Genomic DNA, 23,774 nt, shown 5'->3' on the forward strand with positions numbered 1-23,774 from the left:
ACTTCTCTACGCCGGTACGGCCTGCTGGGAGTGCAGCAATAGGCACAGTGTGTTTGACAACCCAAGTTTCACCGCATCCATAAGTATCGAGATAGAGATTGCGGCTGATAAGCTGTCAACGATCACTTTGTCAGTGCTCACCACCTCGGGTCCCAAAAGCGACCGCACGACTCTGCTACTGAGCCCAACGACACTAGTTCTCGGGAATTTCACCATCACGGGAGACCCGAGTACGATTGTCAAGCAGGGCAAAGCCACATCCACAGCTCTGAAGAAGCTGCAAACCAATGCCACAGTACTGCCGCAGCTTCGACTGGAGCCCTCAAAACTCCAGGGTTCCACCTCCCACGTGCACACTAGACGGTACGCAGACCATTATGGCGAATAGCAATGTCAGAACCAGCTATTGCACCAGCACCGCATCCTTGAAAACGCACGAATATGTGATCGTAGTCCCCGTAACCGTCAATAAGCTTCTTCCCGGTAAGCTCACGGCGACCCCGATGCGCTTTGAGCGACAGGAGGCTCAAGTTTTACACTTTACCCGCTTCTGGTTGCAGGCAACGGCAAGGTGAAGCCGCCCAGATCTTTGGCGCATGCACGTATTGTGTCAATGCATCAATTGGAGCCAAGATGCGTCCCTTTTTGAGGACCTTCGAGGCGACAGTGGAATGCTCACAGCCTGCTTGTCAACGTGGCAGCTTTTCCTTCAACCTTACCGCCCTACCTCACGAGTTTCACGCCGATGAGAATTGATGAAACAATATCGACCGAGACAGCTCCCTGACTGGTACTAAGCTGGCCCGGACTCTGACAGCGCAGGTTCTCTAAGATTTTGGAGCTGGTGATGAGAACAAGTTACCTGTTGTGACGATCAGGGAGACATGGAAGCCACCTTGACTTATTTGACCATTACGGCTTTATAGAAAATGGCGTTTACTAGGACAAATGAGACTGAGACTGCTGGCAGTATCCCGACGAGCCTCATGGAATGCTCCTCCTCGAATGAATGTGTCGAGTCCGAAGAAATCCATCTGCATGTGAAAAGGCATCGAATGTATTCAGCTCCTATTCTGTTGTATCGGGAACCATTGAATATCGTATTCCACTACCTGACTGCTCGCCTCCTCGTCTTTGTGAGCTCCACCGCCAGGGAGGCATCGTGCATGTGCCTAATGCCAGATCGTGCCAGCCGATCGGTGAAATCCGAGCCGTCGTTTGTTAGTGCTGCAGATGCATACTGTAAAGTAGCCGCATGCTACGTGTTGCTGAAAGATCACTCATCATTATTATTCATCGTGCCTCGCACGAGTCGGCACGGTACGAGACCGTACGACTGCCTACTCCGTAACCCTAGCCGGATTCCGTCACAGGCATGAAGGCAAACCGCACCGCGTGGCGGCCAAGAGTGTTGTCGAGAAGAAAGGGCGGCGCTGTGTAGCGAGTGGCTTTTCCTCACTGCTTTCACCTCTGGTCCTCTGACCACCGCCGATGGGACAAGAACAGCCCGCTCGTCTAATCATCTCCTTTTGCGACGACTCGATAGCTGTGACAGGGGCGGCAAGGCCGATAGCCTGGTATTCGGCGTCTCGCCTCGTGGCTTAGATCGTACGTGCGTTTTGCGTGCAGCGTCGTGTGCGCCATTTTCCACGTGGCGACAGCGTGCGCATCCTCGCTACCGATATCAACTTGTCACGTCTGCATGACAACGGTTTTCTTGGGGTCAGGCCATATGGGTCGTTTGGTGTTGGCAGCGACTTGGTATAGGCTTGGAAGTTGAAGTTTGGAGAAAGTCTATTGGCTATGCTGTTGAAGCTCAAGTTACGCCTCGCCAAGACGAGGCTTAGAGGCGTTAGCACACTTGCTCAAAAGGGGAAGAAGCGAGGAGAACGTGGCTATCCTGGCAGATTTAAGCGCGACGTTGAACTGACTTTGGGAGCCGCGACACCGCAGCATTGGTCGAGGGCGGATTCGGCGGCAGCCAAGGCTTGGAATTGAAGCCACATTGATGTGTCGGCTGATGGAGGCGAGGAAGGCGGATGCGTGCAAGTACAGTCGAGTCACCTCTGGTCAGAGCGCAGCCTGGTCGCGAGGGCGTTATGTATGGCGAGTGTATGTCGCCCATACGCGAGTTGGCGAGTCAATAATAGAGCTTCCAGAACTGCTTTGAGGCAAAGCTGATGCTGATCTGATGCAGATCTTACCGCAAACAGGTCTGACGCGGATGTATTCGACATCTCTCCGACGTTCCAAGTTTTGGGAGCTTTCCTGTTCGAGTGTGCGCAGCCAGATTCGTCTTGGGAAGGAAGCGAGCTGGCCCCGAATCGTGCTCCAGGTCGGCTCGGCAGGGAATTCCTGCAATGCGCTGCAGGAGATGCTCCCAAGACAGAAGACAAGACCTTGTCCCTTGGCATGCCGGCGTCGAGGCATAGGTCTTTCGCTTTGTGTTTTCGGAAGCGAACACAAGTCAGCCATAACCGCAAACTGTGCAAGCCACGCTGAGTAGCACAGCATGGCGGCCATGTTGGGAAAGTGGACGATCAACGGGCAACCTCGTGGCAGGTGTATAAAGAACACTGAAAGATCTGCTTTTCAGTGTCCCATCATCAGCAACGCCGACATCACCAGGCTCCGAGAACAACCCCTGACATTGATCACCATTCACAACACCAACACACCTCAACAACCATGAAGTTCACCGTCCTCTCTCTCCTCCCAGTCTTCGCACTCGCGTCTCCACTCACTGAGCGCCAGACACCTACGTGCTCAGTCACTGGCAAGCGCGGCTTGATCACTGGACAGCGGGAGAACGACCCCAAGTTCAACTTTGCATTCAAACGTGGCATCAACACTGTTGAAGGATGCCAAGCCTTCTGCGCTCTTCCAGAGAACTCGCAATGCGTATCTTTTGTCGTCAAAGACAATAATCTGGGCGTGTGCAAGCTGTACAACAGCACTCTGGGCGTCAATACCCGCGCGACGGATGCCACAACCGTGTATTACGAGCTTCCTGCGGGTATCGTGGGCGGAACGCCGCACATGAATCCAGGATGGTGAGTCGCCCTTCCTCTCCATCTGCTTGTGGACTTCGCAAGATATATGGAAAGCACTGCGCAAATCCTAATCTCGCTGTCGCTTGGAGCTTGCATGGTTGGGATACTGATCAGTTATTCTACGCAGGTATGCCCAGGAAACCGACGATGACTTCGGTACTTATCCTAAATGCCGCGCGAAGTGTCTTTCAGATAACGCTTCTCAACAAAAATGCAAGGGCTTCTCGTTCAAGCCGGGTGGCAACTGCCGCCTGTTTGACGTTTCGCTCGCAGGCCGTGTGGGAACCAAGCCCACCAGTGGCATCTACGTCCACCACCAGGAAGATTGCACATTCGGCGCTCTGCCTCCCTCTGTCGCGCCTGCTTGAGTAGCGGCATAGGATGTTTGAAGTCGTGGGGAAAGATGCTTGAAAATGGATCACGAAGAACGTTCAATGGTGTACGGCCTCGACATGTGTGTAGCTGAAATGAAATGCTTTGCTTAGCGACAGACATGTTCATTGTGTGGCGCGAGATCAGTCCTGTGAATGTCGTTTGCGGATGTTGGATTTCATACGCTGCACCGGATCTCTAGTCAAGGGCAAATGTGATTGATGGTGAAGGAGCTCCACTCGGCAACTTCGGGCGGCCACGTGCCGAAGAGCCTCCTACGGGGCCCGAGCTTCGCTGCTCACGACCATCAGATCGTGTTTCAGAAGTGTGTTGCAGGGCAGACGAGTCGTCGTACACAACATCGTCGCCATTGGGTGATACGAGCGTCCATACACATGTAGCTGGATGTGCTGGAAGCTGCCCGGCACGTGTTGGAGAAAAGGAAATCCACGCCGGGTGCGTCGGCTCGCTCATGATCGCTGTCAATCAGCCGCGCATCATCTTGCAGCTCCTCGTAGTGAATGTGCACTGATCGATACTTAGCAAAACATCCATTTCCCTCTCCTTCCTGCACTCGACGGCCGCTCCACTCTCTCGCGGCACTGCCAGCACATACCGACACCCATTCCGCTCTTCACTCACGCCCACGTTCCCGCCGTCTTGCCCGCTGCCTGCATGCATTCATCCTCCCGCTCCGCCACGATTATCCCCGCGGACCACACGAGCACACGACCCACGAACACCGACCTCGAATTCCACGACCTCACGAATTGACACGAGACTATGAACGCTGCAATCGTCCTTATAGAGCGCGTCATTGAACTACGCGCAACCGAAGTGCACTGATGGACAGAGCGCATTCGTATTCGACATGCCTGTGCCGACCCTGTCCTTCTTGCTGGGGCTAGTAGTCGTCGGCTATCTCTTCACATTTGTCGTCTTTGCCGTTCTGCGCATTGTCACTGGTGTCTCCGTCCAACGCGTGGGTTATTCGGGCTTCCGACGCATCGCCTTCTCTCCGCGGAATGGCCTCAAGATCAATATTCGTGGCATTGGCCTGTCTGTTCACCGCCCGACATTCGCCCTGCCAACATGGTGCAGCTTGGTCATTACGGAATTAGTGGTCACGGTAGATTTGAGAGCTTTGGATGAGGCTCGACGGAGACATGGCGCTGAAGGAGAGAAGCAAGAACGGCCCAAGACGCCGGTAGATCAGCAGGATGCAGATGGACATGGGAAGCTGTGGAGGCAGCTGACGGAAGTCAAGGAGAAGATCAAGAGGCTGCATCGACAAATTGGGTGGCTGAGGCTGTTTGATTTGATCGCAACAGCAGTAACGCTGAATGTCGTGGGAGTCGGATCTGTCCGGATGGAGCGCTTGACCATGTCGGTCGACACGAGATCGCAGACAGTGGACCGGAGCAGGCTATTCCAGCACCACAAGCACCGACCAGATACGCAATGTCCTGCCGAGTGGAAGGCGTTGATCAGGAGCGTGCTGTTCACTCCGGAAGGCCGAGACTCTACTGAGGTGCTCGACTACTGCACGGTGAACATACACGGCATGCTGCATCGAGACCGGGAGGGCCTTCGTGATGCATCTATCGCACTCAAGCTTGGCCGTGTAAATGTGCCGTACGACGACATCGAGCATGCCAAGCGGTTGGCCGATCTGCTTCGCGGCAGATATGCTCAACCACAAGGCGACAGGCGTGGCTCGAGCGATCATTTGGCAGCTGTTGTTGGTGAGTTGGACGATCCTGGGAGTCGCGACAATCACATCGTTCGCGCTGTGTCCGATTCTCGAGCATTCATCGCCTCCGTGCTTCGAGGGATCCAGGAAGTGCAGTTCGCCGTGGGTTTCGTTGGCCTGTCTAAGAAGTTGTCCATTAAAGCCCACGGCGACAGAAACGTCTATTTCAACTTCGCAATGAAGGAATTGGGCTTTGATATTCTGCGATTAGATCCTAAGAGTCCAGCGCACAGGATGTACTTCTCAACCAAGGACGTCGCACATCAAGGTCTCCTGACAGGCATCGCGATTGCTGCGGGCATTGACGATGGTCTCGAACACCCGGAACGCATGCTATATGTGCCCATGATCACTGCAACAGTCAAGACAACGCTCCCTTCGCGTACCATTCAAGCTACCAGAGACGACGGGCCTACTGATCGCAATACTAATATGCTTTACGCCAACTTTGTCTGCACCTCTCCTTCAGTGGATCTGGATCCGAAGCATTTGCCACTAGTCCGTGAGATATTGAAACGACGATCCAGACGCCCTCAACACGATCAACCTGCGTCAACACATCATCACATGATATCCCAGCTGTTGCCCAAGGCACATGTCAAGTTCTCTGTGCAGGAGCCAGTTCTCCGTATATCGCTACCCCCCATGGACAAAGCTAATGCCGAAGAGGGAGATTTTGACCTGCTGATATCCTCTGTATCCTCTGTTGCATGGGAGTGCGAATCGTCCCATGCGACCGATGGTCGCCTGCATTACAGCTTGAACTCCTACTATCGCCATTCCAGACACAAGCTATACTACCAGAGTGCCGCTGGAGACAGACACGATCTTCTGCAGAGCGACTTTGTGGAAGTACAGGTAGACGTCAATGCCATTCCAGACGTTTCGGTCATTGCTTCCGGGCGAGCACAGTCGTACACTGTCTTCCTGGTCCGCCCGGATATATGCGAAGGCGTGCGTCAAGTCGTCCAACAACTCCGGCGGAATGTACTCGCGAGCAATCCCGCTGGCAGTAAAGCACAAGCAAGCTTTCTGCGTCGGGCGCCAAACTGGCTCCAGCAATTCAAATTCGAAGGTTCGGACTTTGGTTTGGAGCTTGCGGGAGTTGATGAGCAAGTCTCGAAGGATTCACGTGGATTTGGCTTACAGCTGGAGTCCTGGGCGATAGAATACAAATCCCAACGAGACGATGCGTCGGTGACCTCAGACCCAACCGATCGTCGAAAATCAATCATTAGGACACCTAACAAGGACAGATCGGCCAAGCATGGCGAGCATCATTCACATCGCAAGCGCTATCACAGCTATGCTGACGGCCGCCGGCTCACATTTCATATACAAAATCTCGAGGGTCTTATTGTCGACTCCATCGAAAACTCAGAATCCGAGTCTTTCCTATCGGTGCCGCGATTCGAGGTTGCCTTTTCTACATCGACGGATGCCCAGGGGCCCATATTCCATGTCAATTCTTTCGCAAAGAGTATCCTGTTGCAATACTCTCTATACAACCACTTCGCCATAGGCGTTGCTGCCACCGTGATTAAGAAGACTTTCTTGGATCGAGGGGAGGACAAGCCGCCCATCCCAGGTCTTAGTCGAGCACAAAGCGGAGGACTGTCTGTGGCTGACCCTCAACTTGTAGAGCTTGCCGGCCGCGAGATCACTGCGATCGATTTTAAAGCAAGCTTGCTTCAGATAAAAGCGAAGACACCCGCCGACCCTCCAATGATGTTACAAATCTGCTACCTTGAATGTGGCCGGCATCGATGGTCTTCGCCTTTCCTGCGCACTAAAAACGCACGGCTATATGTCAAGGCTCCCGCGACAAGGACTGCGTGGAGTCGCGTTGTCAGCGTTAAGATACTTCGCCTCGACCTGCGCGATGTGCGTCGGAAAGTTGGCAAGAACACGTTGAGCGAGAAGTCCATCGATGTCGCATCTGAAGCCATCAGGATATCCATACCGCATTCACTCGAAGTGCACGCAATATTTGACAACATCACGAACATTGTGAAGACATCAAAACAGATGCAACACCATTTCCGGACAGGTACGAATGACTACATCCTCGCCAAGGAGCCCGAAGGCCCCAAGCACGTTCCTCGGATCACCGTGCGCAGTCAAATCTTCCTGTTTGATATCGAAGATAGTCTTTTCGAATCCAAACTCGGGGCTATCTATCGCGCAGGGCTGCTAGAGCAAAAGCAGAGACTTGCCCGGGAGGAAGCGTTCGAGCTGAAGAAGAAGCGTCTATCTCGAAGCAAGCAGAAAGGATCGTCGAGGCTTCGAGCACAGTCTGCTCAGATCGGACATTCTTCGCGCTCGAGGTCCCGCAACCGGCAACACAATCCTCCCAAGCGCAGTCAAAGCATAGAGGGCGAGAGACTTAGTCCTAGAGATAGCTATCGCCACAGGCGTGGCCGTAGCATGCGCTACGACGCAGAGGGAAAATGTGGCATCAGCGAGTCCGCTGCTGTCTCGATCGACAAAGCACGGGAGAAGCTGGACATCTACAACGCACAGTCGTGGAAAGCTCGTATTGATCGCGTAAAGACCTTCCAGAGCCATGCTATCAAGGAGATTCGCAAACTGTTCGGCGTGTCAGATGACATTGACGATGTGGACCAGAGTGAGCCTATCCTTTCATGGAGTAGGCGGCCGGGTCTGGCAGTAGTCGCAATCACGGATCTGGGCATTACCGTCGATAAGCCGACCTTCCCCATAGAGGAGTACTCGAAATTCCTCCATAGTGTCGGCAAGGGCATGCCACGAAACATGGAATATGGTCTTTTGATCCCCATGAATGTGCACCTCACGATGGGTGAGGCACGCGTACAGCTGCGCGACTATCCCTTGCCTATGCTTCACATCCCAACATTGGCGGCTGGTCAGTCCGCTCGACTACCCGCGATGTCAGTACGAACAGACTTTGTGATCGCCGAAGAATTTCGTGATATCGAGTCGCAGCGCAGTGTCACTGTGCAGGTCGTACCTCCCGAGAAGATGCAGGCCGGCGCGAAGGGCTTTTCCATTGATGTTCAACGCACAATTTCGGCTGTCAAGACGTATTCTGACATCAAGATTGAGATCAACACAAGCAACCCGACGAAGATATCTTGGTCAACATCGTATCAGCCTGCCATTCAAGACACGATGCAGGTCATTGAGAATTTCACCAAGCCACCAGTCGATCCCTCAGATCGCGTTGGCTTCTGGGACAAGATCCGCCTGTCCTTCCATTCTCGAATTAATGTCGCCTGGAAAGGTGATGGCGATGTCCACTTCCTCATCAAGGGGTCTAGGGATCCTTATGTTGTTACCGGTCAAGGAGCCGGTTTGGTAATGGTTTGGCGGGACAATGTCAACTGGAACATTGCTCAACACAACGATCCTCGCAAGTTCTTCACTGTCGACAGCGGCGAGTACATTCTCGCTGTGCCTGACTTCTCCAACTACGCTCGTCATTCGCAAGAGCTGGAGAACCTTGACGATGGTAGCACATCGAGCTCGAGCATCACGAAAAACAACGCCCACTTCAAGAAGGTCGTCATGAAGCTTTCGGGCAAGGTGACATGGCTTGCCGGACTCATGTTTGAGCGCGACATTGGAGAAGGCAAACGAAGCTTCAAGTTCAAACCGCACTATGATGTTGTGCTGAAACATCCAGATTTTGCTAAGAACGGCCCGAATGGCGAAGAGTACGATGCCTTTCGCGATTTCAGGAGCCATCACATCCACATGTCGATCGCTGTCTCTGCACCACATGATCGAGATTGGTCAGTCAACAATCTCAAGCCGTCGAACAACTATAATTCGGTCCATCTCACCCCTCGCTTCTTTTCTCACTTCTACAGCTGGTGGTCAATGTTCTCTGGCGTCATGTCCTTGCCAATCAAACAAGGACCGCTGTGGGGCATTCAAGAGAAGAAGAGTAAGAAGTTCGGTCGTCATATGGCCACGATCAAGTACAACTTGCTGCTGTCGCCATTGTTCATCAGCCATGTCTACAAACACAAAGACGCCGAAGACTACGCTTCGCAGTCCGTCTCCGCTACTGGACTCAAGATGCGACTGGACAGTTTTATGTTGGATCTGCATCAAAGGCGGGAGTACTTCGATCTGAAAGGCAAAGAGGGCGCTCGCGCCAAGACAACAAGTGGCATGCGCATCAATCAGGCACAGCTCGACTTCATCTCGGCCGATTTGCGTGCTCTGTCTGCTGCCATAGTAGGCACCAGGGCAGAAGACATCGAAAAGGCCAATGATGAGACGCTTGCATCACTTCATGGCCAAGTACCTCTGGTGGACATGTCGAAATTCGATATTCCGGACAACGATTTCTCTTGGATCGATATGGATGACTTTGTAGAGCTGGACTGGATCCTGCCCGCCGAGGCTGACCCAGAAACAAAGATATTACCTCTGGGATACGCCCCTCGATTCACTTATTTCCGGCAAACAGACCACAACGGCACCATTGCTGGAGATCCATCGCGGACGAGTCCGTTTGGCGAAGAGCCAACTCACTACTGTGTCATGTCGCAAAAAAACGATCCACGACGCGTACAGGCCGAACTCATTGAGCGCCGACTGACATTGATTAAAGAAAAGCAAGAACAAAACACAAGAACACTGGGTGAGCAAGAAGTCTTGCTGGTACGGGAGAGTTCTCAGAACAAGGAGGCGGTGGAAGCATTACAAGCGAAAGTAGATGCCTTGAGGAATCACACGAAGTCCTTGGAAGGCAAACACCAATTCCTCCAAAACATTCTCGACGAGCTTCTGCAACGACTGAATGACGAGGACCCTTCGGCGGTTCCTGATCTGGAGACCAGCGAAAAGTTCTTCGAAGCGCATGAAAACCCTTATGCCAACAACTCTGATCCTGCGCACGTCGATGGCGCACCTCTAGCGGACTACACCAGCGATTTCAACAATCGCTTCATTGTGCACAATGCGCAGATCAAATGGAACAATTCCCTCAGGAACATCATCTTGCGCTACATTCATCAGAATGGTCAAAGGCGTGGTTTTGTATACTACATGTCCCGCCGCGCAGTCAAATTCATTCTGGACGTGCTCGAAGAGCGGAAGAATGGCGACAGTCCATCGACACCCAAGCGGCAGAAGTCGTACGCCACACAGTACAGCGTCATGTCGCCGGACGCGGATGACGATGAGACCGTCCAGGACCGCATCGACGAGCTGCTTCGCGATGGTCGTAGTTTTGTTGATGCCGATGAGGCAGACAAGCTCGATCGATGGACGACAAATGGTACTGGTGGACCTATGGACGACATTGCTATGGAGTTTGCTGCGCTCAATACGTATCATTTCCGTCTAATCGCTCCGCAAGTCCAGCTGCAAAGCGAAAAGAACCCTAAATCGGCTGTACTCGTTACGGCTAAGGGAATGCAGTTGAAGGTCATCCAAATCATGGAGAAGGACAAAATCGACGACGACGTCAGTGGTCTGGTACAACGACGCTTCAATGCTGCCGCAGACAGTGTGCAGATGTTTGTTACAAGTACCAAGAACTTCTCTACCGAATACTTGCACTTCTACTCTGCCAATCGATATGGTGTCAAAGCTGGTACATACTGGCCTCCCTGGGCTCCGATGGAGATCATGTTCGAATTTCAAACAAACCCCTATGGGTTCAATCGCGTTGTGCATAGGACCTCAGCAAGCTTGCGCTACGACAAGTACAACCAACTGCGTCTGAAGTACAACGACGACATCTCTGGAGGAGAGCCAACCACGGCTGAGAGTGCAGAAGAGGCCGAAACTCGCATGGATCACGTTTGGCTGGAGTTCCCACAGTTCCGTGCTATATGCGACTCGACGCAGTACTTTGCAATGTACGTCATCGCTATGGATCTCCTGCTGTACAATGAGCCTCTGGAGAAGACCAGAAGCGAACGACTCGAGAAGATCATGTTGGCGTCCGACTTTAGTGATTTGACTGGTGCTCCTGAAATGGTGCAGATGTTGCAAGAACGCATCAGACAACTCGAAGAGATCAAGATGCACTTCCAAGTGAATGAGAAGTTCCTTGATCGTCAAGGCTGGAAGGACCGGATCAAGCTAGATCAAGAGCTCGCCAGTTGTGAGGACGAGCTGTTCTTCATGATGAAAGCTATCACCACTTCTCAGCAGCACGTCGAAGAGCGCAGAGAGCCGGAGAACAGTAGCGGCTTCATGCACATCCACATTGCGTCCCGCGAGATCGCATGGCATCTAATCCAAGAGATGGGCGAGTCCCTCATCGAATTGCAGCTCAAGGATGCTAGCTTCGATCGGACTGACAATTATGATGGGTCGAACTACAATAGCGTGGAGATCACTCGCATCAACGGTTACAATCTGCTGAAGGATGCGATCTATCCTGAGATCATATCACCCTTCACGGACGAGGGCAAGGGTGGTCGCAGGCTGCGCGACGGCAAAATGCTACGTGTTCAATGGCTGATGCTTGAAGCTATTGCCGGCATACCTGTTGTGGACTATTTTGAAGTCGATCTGGTGCCGCTGAGATTGCAGATAGAGCGAGATGTCGCCAAGAGGATATTCGAATACATCTTCCCCGGCGTGGGAGGTAGTGCCTTCGACGGAGGCTTCTCGCCATTCATGGTGAAAAACATGCTGCCTGCGGAAGATGGAAAGGACGAGGAGGCGGAGCGAGAGACCACCCCACAGTCGTCATTTGAGTCAACAATCACGGATCACGTTGATATGCAAAGCGATCCAAATGGCCCAGGCTCTCTGGATGCACGATTGAAGCCCACTTTGACCTTGACCAAGCACAAGAAGACAAAATCCGAGACCAAGGGTCTGGGCATCTCCAACACCAGTCATCACGGCTTGCATGCTCTTACAATCTTCCAGCATTCGGACAAGTCCACCCGAAGCAGTCCCGGTGCGAGATCTCCCGCATCTCGCAGCGCTCTGTCACAATCGAATCTCACGCCAGCACGAACGCCTAGTCAGCGCTCATTGTCCACGATGCATAGTACTGCCGATAGTGACGACCGTGACAGCAAGTATGAGAAGAGCAAGCGACTCGCAGCGGCATATCAAAAAGCCAGTGAAGACAAGAAGAAGAAAGAAAAGGAGAAGGAGAAGGACGGCCCTACCGATGACCTGACGCAGATGATGAGCAGAGCTTCGAACTACATGACACTTGCTTATGTCAAGATCCCAAGCATGGTCCTCTGCTTGTCGTACAAAGGCCAAGGGAAGCGTAACATCGAAGACGTGCACGATTTGGTCTTCAAGTTGCCAACACTCGAATATCGCAACAAGACATGGTCAAACCTCGATCTGGCCATGCAGCTCAAGAAGGATGTTGTTCGAGCGCTGATCAGTCATGCTGGAGCGATTGTCGGCAACAAGTTCAGTCACCATAAGCCAAACAAGCAAGTCACATCGAAGCTGAGAGAGCTTGCGAACAGAAGCACATTCATGAGCGCCAACAGCAGCCAGGCCGCGTGGGCTGGTGGACAAAGTGGGACAGTCGACTGGACAACAACAACGAGCTCCGAGACAAGCAGCTTCATGGAAAACAGTATCGCGGATGCATCTGGTCGACCGTACAGTGCCAGACCTGCAAGCAGCCATGTTGCTCGAAGTATGAGCTACTCTTCATACGACGACTCCAGTCCAGATCTGCGCTTCTCTGAAGACGGCGCCAGAAGCTTCATGACCAACGGCGAGAATGGATTCTCTTCCGCACCGCCGCCCTCGCAACACGGAAACAACGCTTCACCGAAGTCACTCCCAGGTCTGCGACTTTCGCCGCCGAGCGCGACCAATACAGATGACTCGCGCAATCGTGCAGTCTCCATCACGAGACATCTGACCGGTCTGAGTGATCGCCTGAAGCAAAAATCTTCGACATCAACGAGCTCGAATAGCCAGAGTCACCATAGCCTTCCTTCCGCTCCAGCCGAGCCCTCAGCTGAAGACGTCGAAGAGTCGAAGAGAAAGCGGAATTTGCTTCTGGGACCGCAGAAGCTGCTGGGGAGGTTGAGAGATTAGAGATGAGGGGAACCGGGGAAGTTTTCTTTTATGCATAGCGCGGATTGTTTCTTTCATGGGCGGAAACTCTTGTCTGGTTGGACATGCTGATACCCGCGACTTTCGCTTCGCTCTGATCGTTTTTGAGGTACTTCTAGGGATGGGACCTGGCCTTTGGCGTGGGAAGATGGTTGGAGGGAACAGCACCTGAGAGGCGTTTTCGACGTTTTGCTTCTTCCATGGAAAAGCCTGATTTTGGTTTGAATGGCAGCATCGAAGCGACAGGGAACTTGTGCATAGGTCCGAACTCTAAATAAATACTAAGAATTTGCTACATTGCATGATCTCTGATGGTTCCTTGACTGAACAGAAACATCATGTAGCCTCCACGTGACCTCGCTTCGGGCTCCTCTGAAGCTCAACCTCACATTGAAGCTCACGCATTGGTCTTTGAGCTACACCACAACACATCCATCTGATAGATATGGCACACTCTAAGCATACCTCATCAACTTTCCAAGCTCTCTACCAAGTCTTTGTCCTCCCAGCTCTCTCGAAACCAGTCACACGACAAGCCTTCCTTCAATACCCACGCCATCAACCGTGCTCTCGATCACCCATCCACCAATTTTCTACCTCCACGCGCCGTCTAGCCAAGACCCGCGCCGCAGAAGAGCGCTCCCAGAAATGGAACGAAGAAATCACCGCCAAAGTTATTCAACTCGTCGATCCAGAAACCAATAAACTCCTCAAACCCATGACGCGTTTCGACGTGCTCAAAACCCTCGATACCAAAACTCACCGTCTCGTCCAACTCGTTCCCGACGAACCCAGGAATCCAGATTTCATCCCCAAATGTAAAATTCTGAACAAGAAAGACATGTACGAATCAGAAAAGAAAGCGAAGGAACTGGCGAAAGAGAAGAAGAGAGTACAGAAAGTTGTGAGTGGAGAAGGGTTGAAGACTTTGGAGATTAATTGGGCGATTGATCAGAAGAATGATTTGATGCATCGGTTGGAGAGATTGAAAGGGTTTTTGGCGGAGGGGAGGAGAGTAGAGGTTGTTTGTGCGGCGAAGAAGAGGGGGAGGAAGGCGAGTAGGGAGGAGTGCGAAGGGGTCTTGGAGAAGATTTTGGCGGCGGTGGAGAGTGTGGAGGGGGCGAGGCAGAGGGAGGAGATGAAGGGTAAGTTGGGAGGGTTTTGTCAGTGGACTTTTCAGGGGAGGCCTTTGACGAATGCAACTGCGAATGCAGTTGCGAAAGAGGTGGGTGGTGGGAATGGGAAGGGAGAGGAAGTGGAGGTGGAGGTGGAGAAGACTTGAAGGTTATACGATGAGACACACTCACGGCATGATTAGATGTGTGGCTACCCAGGGCCGCCTCTGCGCTGTGCACTATAAAGAATGTCTGTTGTGTCAGACAGCCTAACACCACGGCATAGCGGACGGGATCCAGCATCGGCAAGTGGTTCAAGAGAACAAGCCTGGTCAGTGGTAGACCAGGCTCCCGTTGAGCAAGACCGGATTCCGAATCTTTGATCGAGCACAGGAGGATTCTCGCCATCACGCGATGATCCACGACCTGCATGATTTGGCAATGGCGCTCAAATCGCGCATACCTCTATCCATGTCTAGACCAAGGAGTAGGCCCCGTCAGGAGCATGAGTTTTGGAATCTCACTCTTTCGGCCACCAGGCATTGAGCCCTACACAACGGCGCTGGGCTTGTCGGGCAGATGATAAACGACCTCGCGAGCAACCTTTGACGTGATCAGACCATTCTGTCGCATCTCAAGGTGAAAGATCATGAGAACATACACAGCTCTATGTGCCTTGTGGACATCATGAAGCATATTGAAGTACATTATGCAACTCAGCTCAAACTAAGGGCACGATTCCCAGCTTCGACTTCATCGTACAATTCTGGCATCTGCATCACCAGCTTCTCGCTAGGTCTCAAGTCACTCTCATGCTCCTCAAACAATTGCTCGAGCGCCGCTTTCTCGACAATGAGTCTCCCTCCCTCCAGCAAATCCTTCACGTCAACCCATCCCGCTTCAATGGCCCTTGCATGTCTGTGCATCTTGCCTTTCTCCAGCGCAGAAAAGAGGCCTTCTCGTCGTTCTAGTGTCAAGAACAATGATTTGCCATACTTCTTCTCATCGTGGTTCCCGAGCCCATTCCACTTTAGCACATCAGTCATGTATCTTTCCAAGCTGTTCTCGTGCACGCCAGTCACATCGATTTTGTCCTCGGCAACGATCAACTCTCCCTTCTTGTACCGATAACTCAACGCCGTCCTCCAAGCGCGATCGTACACTTTCTTTGGTAAGTCCGTACTGAAGTCTCGTGGTTTGGGGCCGAATGCTACACCTCCTCCCCTGAGCATGGGAGATTTCTTATCGCCTAATCGCGCGCTTCCTGTGCCCTTTTGTGGTCGCACTTTGCGGTTGGAGCCATGGACTTCGGATCTCCATTTTGTGCTCGCCGTTCCGCGGCGCGAGGCATCGGCTTCGAAGATTACGGCGCGGTGGAGGATGTCCTTGCGGATGGGTAGAAGAAGATGTGTGCCCGGATAGGAAATGAAGGAGGTGGGTTCGAGGGATGGGAAGTTGTAGATGGTGCATTGAGCCTTTTCTTGGAAGGGATTCGGTGGTGCTTGATAGGCTTTCTGCCATGATAGAGGTATTGTGACATCGTCGGTTAAGGAATCGGGAGGAGGCACAGTAAATGTGTCTTTAAGCATGTCGCGCGACATTTGCGGTGCTGTGAGTGGACTCTGTGACTCGGCGTAGGCTTCGACGATGGTATCTTCCGGATCTGTGAGAGGCTCCTGGAGACGATCTGGGTGAGGTCCCTGGGATGTTGTGGCCATGGATCGGGTGAAGCATCGCGTGGGCTGTTCGTATAACCGGAAGCCATTGAAGAGGTGCTTCGCCGGCACCGCCGCTCGTTTTGATGCCATTGTCGGGGTGGTGTTGTGGTGTAGACGAGTCGCAAAGGTTGTTGTGCATCTGGTTCATGTCGACACTCCCGAGCTTCTCCGCAATTTCATCCACCTCGACCAGCTCCGTCTCATCCACCACGGATCGACTTAACATACTCACTCCATTATGGCATTGGAACGAGGTGCTCGCCCGATGGCGCAATGCCTGAGATGTACTCGCCATGAACGATTATCATTACCCATCCGCTCATTCAGCACTTCGACGCCATGCCAGAACGCCGAAACGGAGCAGATCAAGCCCGCGCGAGAACTGGACCCATTGACTGTCTCAACGCCCCGTCTCGAACGAAAGCTGCAACGAGAGCAGGGCAAGATGCCCATAGGATCACGACGACGAAGACGAGCAATAGCCAGCAGCGCCAACGTTCCATTCGAACAGCTCCCCTATCAATGTTTCCAGGAGGCTCGCAAGTTCCTGCAAGAAGACAGGGCGGAGAAGCTAGAGATGATTGCGAGGTACCGACAACGAATCGAGAAACTGTCAAATTCTGTGCCCGTGACCGAGGCCGAGATTGCGTTCAAGGAGAAGTCGCTTTATGATATGAGACGGAAATTAGAGGCTACAAAGATTCTGGCTGATATCAATGATCCTATGGTCAAGAAGCGCTTCGAGGATGGACAAGGTGAGACGCGAAGCTGCAGAACTCCAGAAGCGGGTGCTGACAGTACTACAAGGGGACATGAACAAGCCCATCTATCGTCATCTGGCCGACAAGAAATGGCGCTCCTACGAACGCGATTTACTCATACAACGTATCGAGACGATGTACATCGTTCCGGATGTGCTCCCAGAGATTGACCCCATCGTTTCAACGAAACTGACATTTGCCAACCCAAACAACCCTCGAAAGATCCGGAACGTACAACATGGCGAGATTGTGGACACACGGATATCCGAACACGCACCCGTCCTCGACATACAATCGTTCGAGCGCGGCGAGAAACTCGTCACAATCGCTGTCGTCAACCCGGATGTGCCTAATGTTGAGATCGACGGCTTCGACAACCGCTGCCACTTCCTCGCCTGCAACGTCCCCATTTCTCCCACTCAAACCACCGTTGATCTGGGCAAGCTTCAATCAGAAGATCAGGTCATCCTTCCCTGGCTACCGGCCTACTCTCAAGCCGGTCTCCCATACCAACGCATGTCAATCGTCATCCTCGAACAACCCGCCTCCACAGATCCCACGCAGAACTTCATTGACTCTCCTGTCAAGGTCTGCAAGAAAGTTGATCTTGCCGAAGTCAAGAGTTTGCGGGATGGAAGGTTTGCGAGGAGAGAAGATTTCCCATTGAGAGCGCTGAGGAAGGATCTGCAGTTGAAGGCCGTTGGACTGGAGCTGTTCAGGACAGTGTGGGACGAGGGAACTGCAGGTGTGATGCGGAGAGCGGGAATTGTTGGCGAGGATGTGGAATTCAAGAGGAAGAGAGTGGAGCCGCTGCCGTATAAGAGACTGAAGGAAGAGAGGTACAGATAGGCGGACTGAAAGGGTGAGATGTTGACTGTGACATGACATCATGGATAAGAGGGGATAGAAGGACTACGGAGAGTGCAACGGCACCCAGAACTGTATAGTGAGAGCCCAAATGCATCAAGAGCGTTATGTTGAGATCGATGTCCTCATCGCATATTGTACAATTCCTTTAGAAGGTATCTATGCTACATGTGAATTTTGCAGTGCGGACCGCTAACACCCAGAACATCATTCCCGTTTTTTATGCACTTTCGCTAGGTCGCTCCCATCACCTAATAACCGCTTGCAGCACTCCTTCAAACCCAACACTGCCATCATTTGTCCTATCCCGGGCCCAGGCATTCCGTAACTCAATTTCTCTCGCAAGTACCGCATCAGTGCTTTGTTGTACGCCTTCCTTGTTGCGGGTGATTCCTCTTTGATATGGGTTGCTATCGACGTGTTGATACGATCGTGGACTAGTACTGAAAGATGGGCGATGTGCTCGTCCAGTGTGCCGTTTGGTACATGCCGCGTTTCTTCAGAAATTTCGCTCGGGGGAGGATACAGAGGCGCAGAGAGTGCGTGTTCGATCACTTGAGAAAGATCTGAGACCGTAATGGTGACGTCGTCGTCTTGATGGTAGTGCTCTGGAGATTCTGGAACTAGAGTAGAGTCGTAAGAGAAGAAGTACTGGTTTCGAGTGAGGAATTGTTGCGGGGTTTGATATGATTTGAAGTCGATAAGGAGGATGTCGCGGATGTAGGTTCTCAGATCTGGATACAATTTGCCCTCGCCAATGTGCTGTTGCAAGAAGGGTGTGTTGGATGGCGCTTCTTTCTCAATGGCGGAGATGATGTCTTTGATGGAAATGATGTCGTTAGCTGCGCGAGCTTGTTCGATCCTACGAGCAACGTGTTGCTTTTGTAAGAACCAGAGCTTCTCCATGCGGACTATGGTGTTGCCTTTCGTGAACTTGAGGTCAAAGTCTCGGATCAACTCTTGCATCTCTAAAACATCGTTGCGGCCAGGGTTGCTCCAGCCGAGCAGGGCGAGGAAGTTTGTGAGGACTTCTGGTAGGATTCCATTCTGCTCTCGCATGCTTCTCACGTCTAGTACGAGACCTGTGTCGCTTCGTTTCGAGAGCTTGGCTTTGTTCTCGTCTACGAGTAACCCTACGTGTGCAAATGTAGGGGGTGTCCAACCGAACGCGGTGTATAGATCGTAGTGCAGTGGCGTGCTGGCCATCCACTCGGTGCCCCGGATAACATGCGTGATCTTCATCAGGTGGTCATCAACAACATTTGCGAAGTGGTATGTAGGTGTGCCGTCGGATTTCACCAGGATTGTATCTGCAGCATCGATGCCAGAATCATCTTCAGCATTCTGACTCGCACTTGGCGATCGCTTGAGTCGCTGGATCTTGCCATATATCAAGTCCGTATAGACACGCTTATACACATCAATGGGCTGCTTGAGGCGTATCGTGTACGCCTCGTGTTTGCTTTCGGCTTTATCTTGTGCTTGTTCTGCCGACAACGAGGAGCAGTCTTGGTAACAGCCACTGGTAACATACGCGGCTTTGCTGCCCTGTGATCCTGTGGTCTGAGGCGTACAGAAGCATCGGTACGCACTTCCAGAGTCTAGAAGACTGCGAGCATGTTCTTGGTAGATGTGATTTCGCTCGGACTGTTTGTAGGGGCCATACGCGCCGCCGACTTGTGGGCCTTCATCCCATTGCAGGCCGGCCCACTGCAAATCGTCACACAGCCTTTGCTCGGCATCCGGGACTAGCCTCTTCTGATCCGTGTCTTCTATTCGCAGCAGGAATTGGCCCTGAGTACGTTTGGCGAGAAGATAGCTGAACAGTGCTGTTCGTAGTCCTCCTATGTGCATGTAGCCGGTAGGGGATGGGGCAAAACGCGTCCTGGCTGGGGTGTCAGGCAGCTTGCCCCCCTGTCTGCCATGATTTGTTGAAGCATATCTTCTAGTTGCACACTGGGAATTGCTTGAGACGCGTTGTTTCGATAAAATCACTTCTTGACTTGGTCTCGTTCTTGCCGATGCGGAAAAGGCTTTTCTCGATGGTCGTGCTTGGCGGCTCTGGCAACTTGCGCAGACCCAGCCGACGACTGGTGTCGTGGCATGTCTGCGCCGGCTCGATAATAACATCAGATGCCGAATTCGACCGAGTCCCAACGACCGATGTGGTGACTGTCACATGCGTGACGGGAGTGAATGGTCGGCGTTCGCGGGTTCCAGCTCCGGCCCGATGCTTGCTGAATCAGCTGTTTGTGTCGAGTGAATCTTTTTGGAAGCGATCTCTGCTTCTTTGCACATCGCCGACATCTCTCCTTTCCTGCCCTGAGACTCCTTTGATTCTGGTCGCGTACACTGCCATTCTCCCTAGAACCACGGAAAACTCTAGCAGACACTCGGACGGTCGACAAACCGCGCAAAGATGAGCGCAGAGGAGATTGATCTCTACGGTAAGAACCCGGCCCTCACACGGCGCAAGACGGTAGCTGACACAAGTAAACAGAGATACTAGGGATTTCGAAAGGTGCCAGTAAAGCGGAGATCAAGAAGGCATATCACAAGGTAAGTACCACCCCACAATTCAGATCTCTTACCATCAGCCAACATTGTCGCCCCGCCAGGCCGCACTCTCATCACATCCCGACAAAGTCCCCGAAGACCAGCGAGAAGAGGCAGACGTCAAGTTCAAAGCCGTCTCGCAAGCCTACGAAATCCTGAGCGATGACGATACTCGAGCGATGTACGATCAACACGGCATGGCCGCCTTCGAGAAGGGTCAAGGCGGGGGTGGGGCAGGGCCTGACCTCGACGATATTCTAGCACAGATGTTCGGAATGGGTGGTGGTATGGGTGGCATGGGCGGTGATCCATTCGGCGGTATGGGCGGAGGCCCGCCAGGACAGCGCCGAAAGAGACCAAAGGGCAGGAACGAGATGCAACAGTACGAGGTCACGCTGGAGGAGCTGTACAAGGGCAAGACGACAAAGTTTGCCAGTACGAAGAACGTCATCTGCAATAACTGCGAGGGTAGCGGAGGAAGAGAAGGCAAGAAGCCAAAGACGTGCGACACTTGCAAGGGCCGCGGCGTGCAGACACGACTGCAGCCAGTGGGACCCGGCATGGTAACGCAGGCGACAGTCGAGTGCTCAACGTGCAGTGGCCGAGGGCAGTTCTTTGCGGATAAGGACAAGTGCAAGAAGTGCAAAGGCGCTCGCACAATCAAGCAGAAGAAGATTCTGGAGCTCTACATCCCTCGAGGATCAAGGGAAGGAGAACACATCATTCTGTCAGGTGAGGCAGACCAGGATCCGAACGACGAGGAGCCTGGAGATATCATATTCGAACTGGTCGAGGAGCAACACAAGACCTTCAACCGAGCAGGCGCAGACCTGCACGCGGAGCTGGAAATCAGTCTAGCTGAGGCTCTGACGGGCGTCGATCGCGTTGTGATCACCCATCTCGACGGCCGGGGACTGCATCTGAAGGTACAGCAACCAAATGGCAAAGTTCTGCGACCAGACGAGGTTCTCAAGATCGAGGGCGAGGGCATGCCTATGAAGCGGTCAGATCACAAGGGTGATCTCTACCTCTCGCTCAAGATTGTCTTCCCTGAGGATGGCTGGCTCAAAGATCCGGCTGCCGTGGATCGTGTCAAAGCTGTGCTGCCTCAACCAACTGCTAATCCGGCTGGTGGATTCGCAGATCTGAAGCCTGGGCAGACCCCAGAGATCATTGACGAGATTCATGACTTTGAGGTCGTCGACTCTCTGGACGGCTTTGGTGCTGGTTCAGATGACCCGCGAGCCGCAGGTGCGGAGTGGGAAGACGACGATGATGGGCCGCAAGGAGCGCAATGCGCGCAACAGTAATTGCTGTTTCATTCCGCGATGGGCTATCAGGCCTCCTGCAAAGTTTGCATAGCGTTCGGCGTTCTTTGGGCGGTTCCAGGGTGATGTGTGAGCAGGGTCGCAGGTGGCCTGGCTATGAGACGTACGCTGACTCTCAGCTCGTGTAGTATAGAGTGCACATATGACGACCTAGCATTTTGGCTACAGGCCTGGATGGAGAAGCCCAAGGGCGCAAAAGCAGCAATTCAAGAACGAGAAGTATCACATCCAGAGTGTCCTTACTTTGGTGCGAAGTCGGTCGTACCTCGAGGTACGCACGCGATGCTGCATGGCACCTCGTGGTCCGGAAGACGGCGATCGATGAGTGAAGCAGCAGATTGCAGAAGGCCATTCTCTAATCGTGCATGGTACAACAAAACAGTTCTCCATACAAGCAAGCCTTCGTCCAGGCAGCTCCCCTCCCAAGAAAGAAAAACCAAAACATCCAGCTCTAACGCCTTGGCGCACGTCTTGCTTTGGAGTTCTGCGTTCTATCTGTCCCTCCCCTCCCATCTCGATCCTCAACGAAAGTCCCCTCCATGCAGGCAATAGCGCTTCGACACCGATGTCATGGCGCAACACTTCCAAACCTACCAGCAGAGCCGCCTCCTTGGCTACATGATAAAAGAGCTGACTCCAAGATGCTTGACGACGCCCGCCCAGAATTTGCGGAGCGTCTGGCGGTAGATGGCGTGTCGATCTGCGCCACTTTGAGGGAAGCGCGGACGTCACAAGAAACTCAGGTCTGCTGCAAGATGAGATTTGGATGCTCGGGGAGTCGGACCTGTGGACGCTTGCTGTTGATTTGAGTCGCGCGGTGTGTGATGGAAGCGCGTACACGGTGGGCAACAACCTACTACGTGTCTCCCTCTTCCCGCGTACGCGGATCAGACAAAAAGCATCATCGTTGTTTTGCTCGGCGTCGCTGATCGATCCGAGTATTTAGGTAAGTGGACTGCACCGTTGTTGTACTGTTCTTCGAGGTGTTCGGATTATCAAGTCATCTCGCTACAAGTTTCATTCTTCGTCGCCGTCATCAATATGTTGGTCTCTCTGCTCGCCCTCGTGGCTACCGTCAGCGCTGTCGCTCTCCCCGAGCCAGCTGCTCTCGAAGAACGCCAAACATGCCGAATTGCTACTTCGGCTGAACTGTCCGCTGCCAGAGCAGCCTTTCTACGAGAAGGAATTATCCCTCCAACTCCAGCTCAATTCGACCCAGCAGAGGCGCAATTGATTCCAGATTTCAACCCTGTCTCTGCTTTGGCGGTGTCTTATGGCAACAAGGCCGTCAACCTGGGCAACAACTTCTCCACTGTTGGTGAGTACAACCAAACGGAAAGCGAACGATAGTCAATACCAGAGAACTAATACTCTCTCGCAGAAACTGTCCCCAGCCCGAACTTCAGCTTCACAAGAGAACCCAACTTCGGTATATCTCGTCACTCACCCACTCCGATCCCATTCCGCTAACTTCACCAAACAGACCCCACCACAACCAAATACACCCTCATTATGGCCGACCCAGACGCACCCAACTCCGAAACCCCAATTCTGGCCCCCTTCCTCCATCTCATCGTCTCCGACGTCCAACCCGATTGCATTGCAACCCAGCGCCGCAAGATCGTAGCACCCTACATGTTCCCAACTCCACTCTCCGTCGCGCCACACCACTACACTTTCCTCATCTACCGCCAACCACCGAACTATGTCCCACCAGCTCAGCTTCAGAATCTGCCAGGTCTGAGGGCCCGCTTCCCGTTGGTGGATTATGTTCGCAAGAATGGATTGATTGGACCTATTGCAGGTAACTTCTACAACGAGGGATTGGGAAATGTTCTGGATATTGGTGTTTAGAGCGATGAGAAGTGTTGATGTTACTGCGGGTATGATTTTTCAAATGGTGCATGCCTCATGACCTTGTATAGCATTGTTCTTGTGCGACTTCTAACGAGATATTGATAATCCTAAAACTTGTTCAGCCCAGAACATGCGGAATTCCATCTTTCGTTCTCCTTTGAATCGGGCTCGCCACATTCTCTGCAAGTGCAGCGATTTACAGTGATTGCCACACTCTGAGCCTCGACATCGAGCGAGGACGTAATTATGTACGGCAGACGACTGGCCTGCTAGCATACTGTTCTAACAAATAGAGATTACTGTACATTACTATGCATCGTGTTCTGTCTTCCTGCC

The 23,774-nt window shown here is 52.7% G+C and overlaps 8 protein-coding genes across 10 annotated transcripts; 6 read left to right on the plus strand and 2 right to left on the minus strand.

Annotated features, from left to right (window-relative positions):
• Positions 1 to 2,688: 2,688 nt before the first annotated feature.
• Positions 2,689 to 3,421, plus strand: CKM354_000066000 (uncharacterized protein; the record flags this gene model as incomplete). Its single annotated transcript, XM_044795756.1, has 2 exons — positions 2,689 to 3,053; positions 3,181 to 3,421. 2 exons carry the CDS (start codon positions 2,689 to 2,691, stop codon positions 3,419 to 3,421), a joined length of 606 nt encoding a protein of 201 aa, XP_044651691.1.
• An 875-nt stretch (positions 3,422 to 4,296) lies between these two features.
• Positions 4,297 to 13,218, plus strand: CKM354_000066100 (uncharacterized protein; the record flags this gene model as incomplete). 3 transcript variants are annotated; one of them, XM_044795757.1, is made up of 1 exon in its annotated part: positions 4,297 to 13,218. In XM_044795757.1, the coding sequence occupies one exon, from the start codon at positions 4,297 to 4,299 to the stop codon at positions 13,216 to 13,218; it is 8,922 nt and encodes a 2,973-aa protein (XP_044651692.1). The 3 variants fall into 3 exon arrangements, with proteins under 3 accessions (XP_044651692.1, XP_044651693.1, XP_044651694.1); XM_044795758.1 differs by having other exon boundaries at positions 10,693 to 13,218; XM_044795759.1 differs by having other exon boundaries at positions 11,914 to 13,218.
• Positions 13,219 to 13,681: 463 nt separating this feature from the next.
• CKM354_000066200 (uncharacterized protein) lies at positions 13,682 to 14,518 on the plus strand (the record flags this gene model as incomplete). Its single annotated transcript, XM_044795760.1, has 1 exon — positions 13,682 to 14,518. The coding sequence occupies one exon, from the start codon at positions 13,682 to 13,684 to the stop codon at positions 14,516 to 14,518; it is 837 nt and encodes a 278-aa protein (XP_044651695.1).
• Positions 14,519 to 15,067: 549 nt separating this feature from the next.
• On the minus strand, positions 15,068 to 16,159 carry CKM354_000066300 (mitochondrial 54S ribosomal protein YmL6; the record flags this gene model as incomplete). The annotated part of the gene is made up of 1 exon (XM_044795761.1): positions 15,068 to 16,159. One exon carries the CDS (start codon positions 16,157 to 16,159, stop codon positions 15,068 to 15,070), a length of 1,092 nt encoding a protein of 363 aa, XP_044651696.1.
• Positions 16,160 to 16,307: 148 nt separating this feature from the next.
• Positions 16,308 to 17,679, plus strand: CKM354_000066400 (mitochondrial 54S ribosomal protein YmL35; the record flags this gene model as incomplete). Its single annotated transcript, XM_044795762.1, has 2 exons — positions 16,308 to 16,824; positions 16,877 to 17,679. 2 exons carry the CDS (start codon positions 16,308 to 16,310, stop codon positions 17,677 to 17,679), a joined length of 1,320 nt encoding a protein of 439 aa, XP_044651697.1.
• Positions 17,680 to 17,904: 225 nt separating this feature from the next.
• On the minus strand, positions 17,905 to 19,827 carry CKM354_000066500 (glutamate--tRNA ligase MSE1; the record flags this gene model as incomplete). The annotated part of the gene is made up of 1 exon (XM_044795763.1): positions 17,905 to 19,827. The coding sequence occupies one exon, from the start codon at positions 19,825 to 19,827 to the stop codon at positions 17,905 to 17,907; it is 1,923 nt and encodes a 640-aa protein (XP_044651698.1).
• Positions 19,828 to 20,116: 289 nt separating this feature from the next.
• Positions 20,117 to 21,563, plus strand: CKM354_000066600 (uncharacterized protein; the record flags this gene model as incomplete). Its single annotated transcript, XM_044795764.1, has 3 exons — positions 20,117 to 20,144; positions 20,198 to 20,256; positions 20,316 to 21,563. 3 exons carry the CDS (start codon positions 20,117 to 20,119, stop codon positions 21,561 to 21,563), a joined length of 1,335 nt encoding a protein of 444 aa, XP_044651699.1.
• A 1,059-nt stretch (positions 21,564 to 22,622) lies between these two features.
• Positions 22,623 to 23,435, plus strand: CKM354_000066700 (uncharacterized protein; the record flags this gene model as incomplete). The annotated part of the gene is made up of 3 exons (XM_044795765.1): positions 22,623 to 22,899; positions 22,963 to 23,010; positions 23,065 to 23,435. 3 exons carry the CDS (start codon positions 22,623 to 22,625, stop codon positions 23,433 to 23,435), a joined length of 696 nt encoding a protein of 231 aa, XP_044651700.1.
• Positions 23,436 to 23,774: the final 339 nt, after the last annotated feature.

Source organism: Cercospora kikuchii (genome assembly GCF_019650295.1).
Source record: "Cercospora kikuchii DNA, contig_00001, whole genome shotgun sequence".
In the NCBI taxonomy this organism is placed as follows: Eukaryota; Fungi; Ascomycota; class Dothideomycetes; order Mycosphaerellales; family Mycosphaerellaceae; genus Cercospora; species Cercospora kikuchii.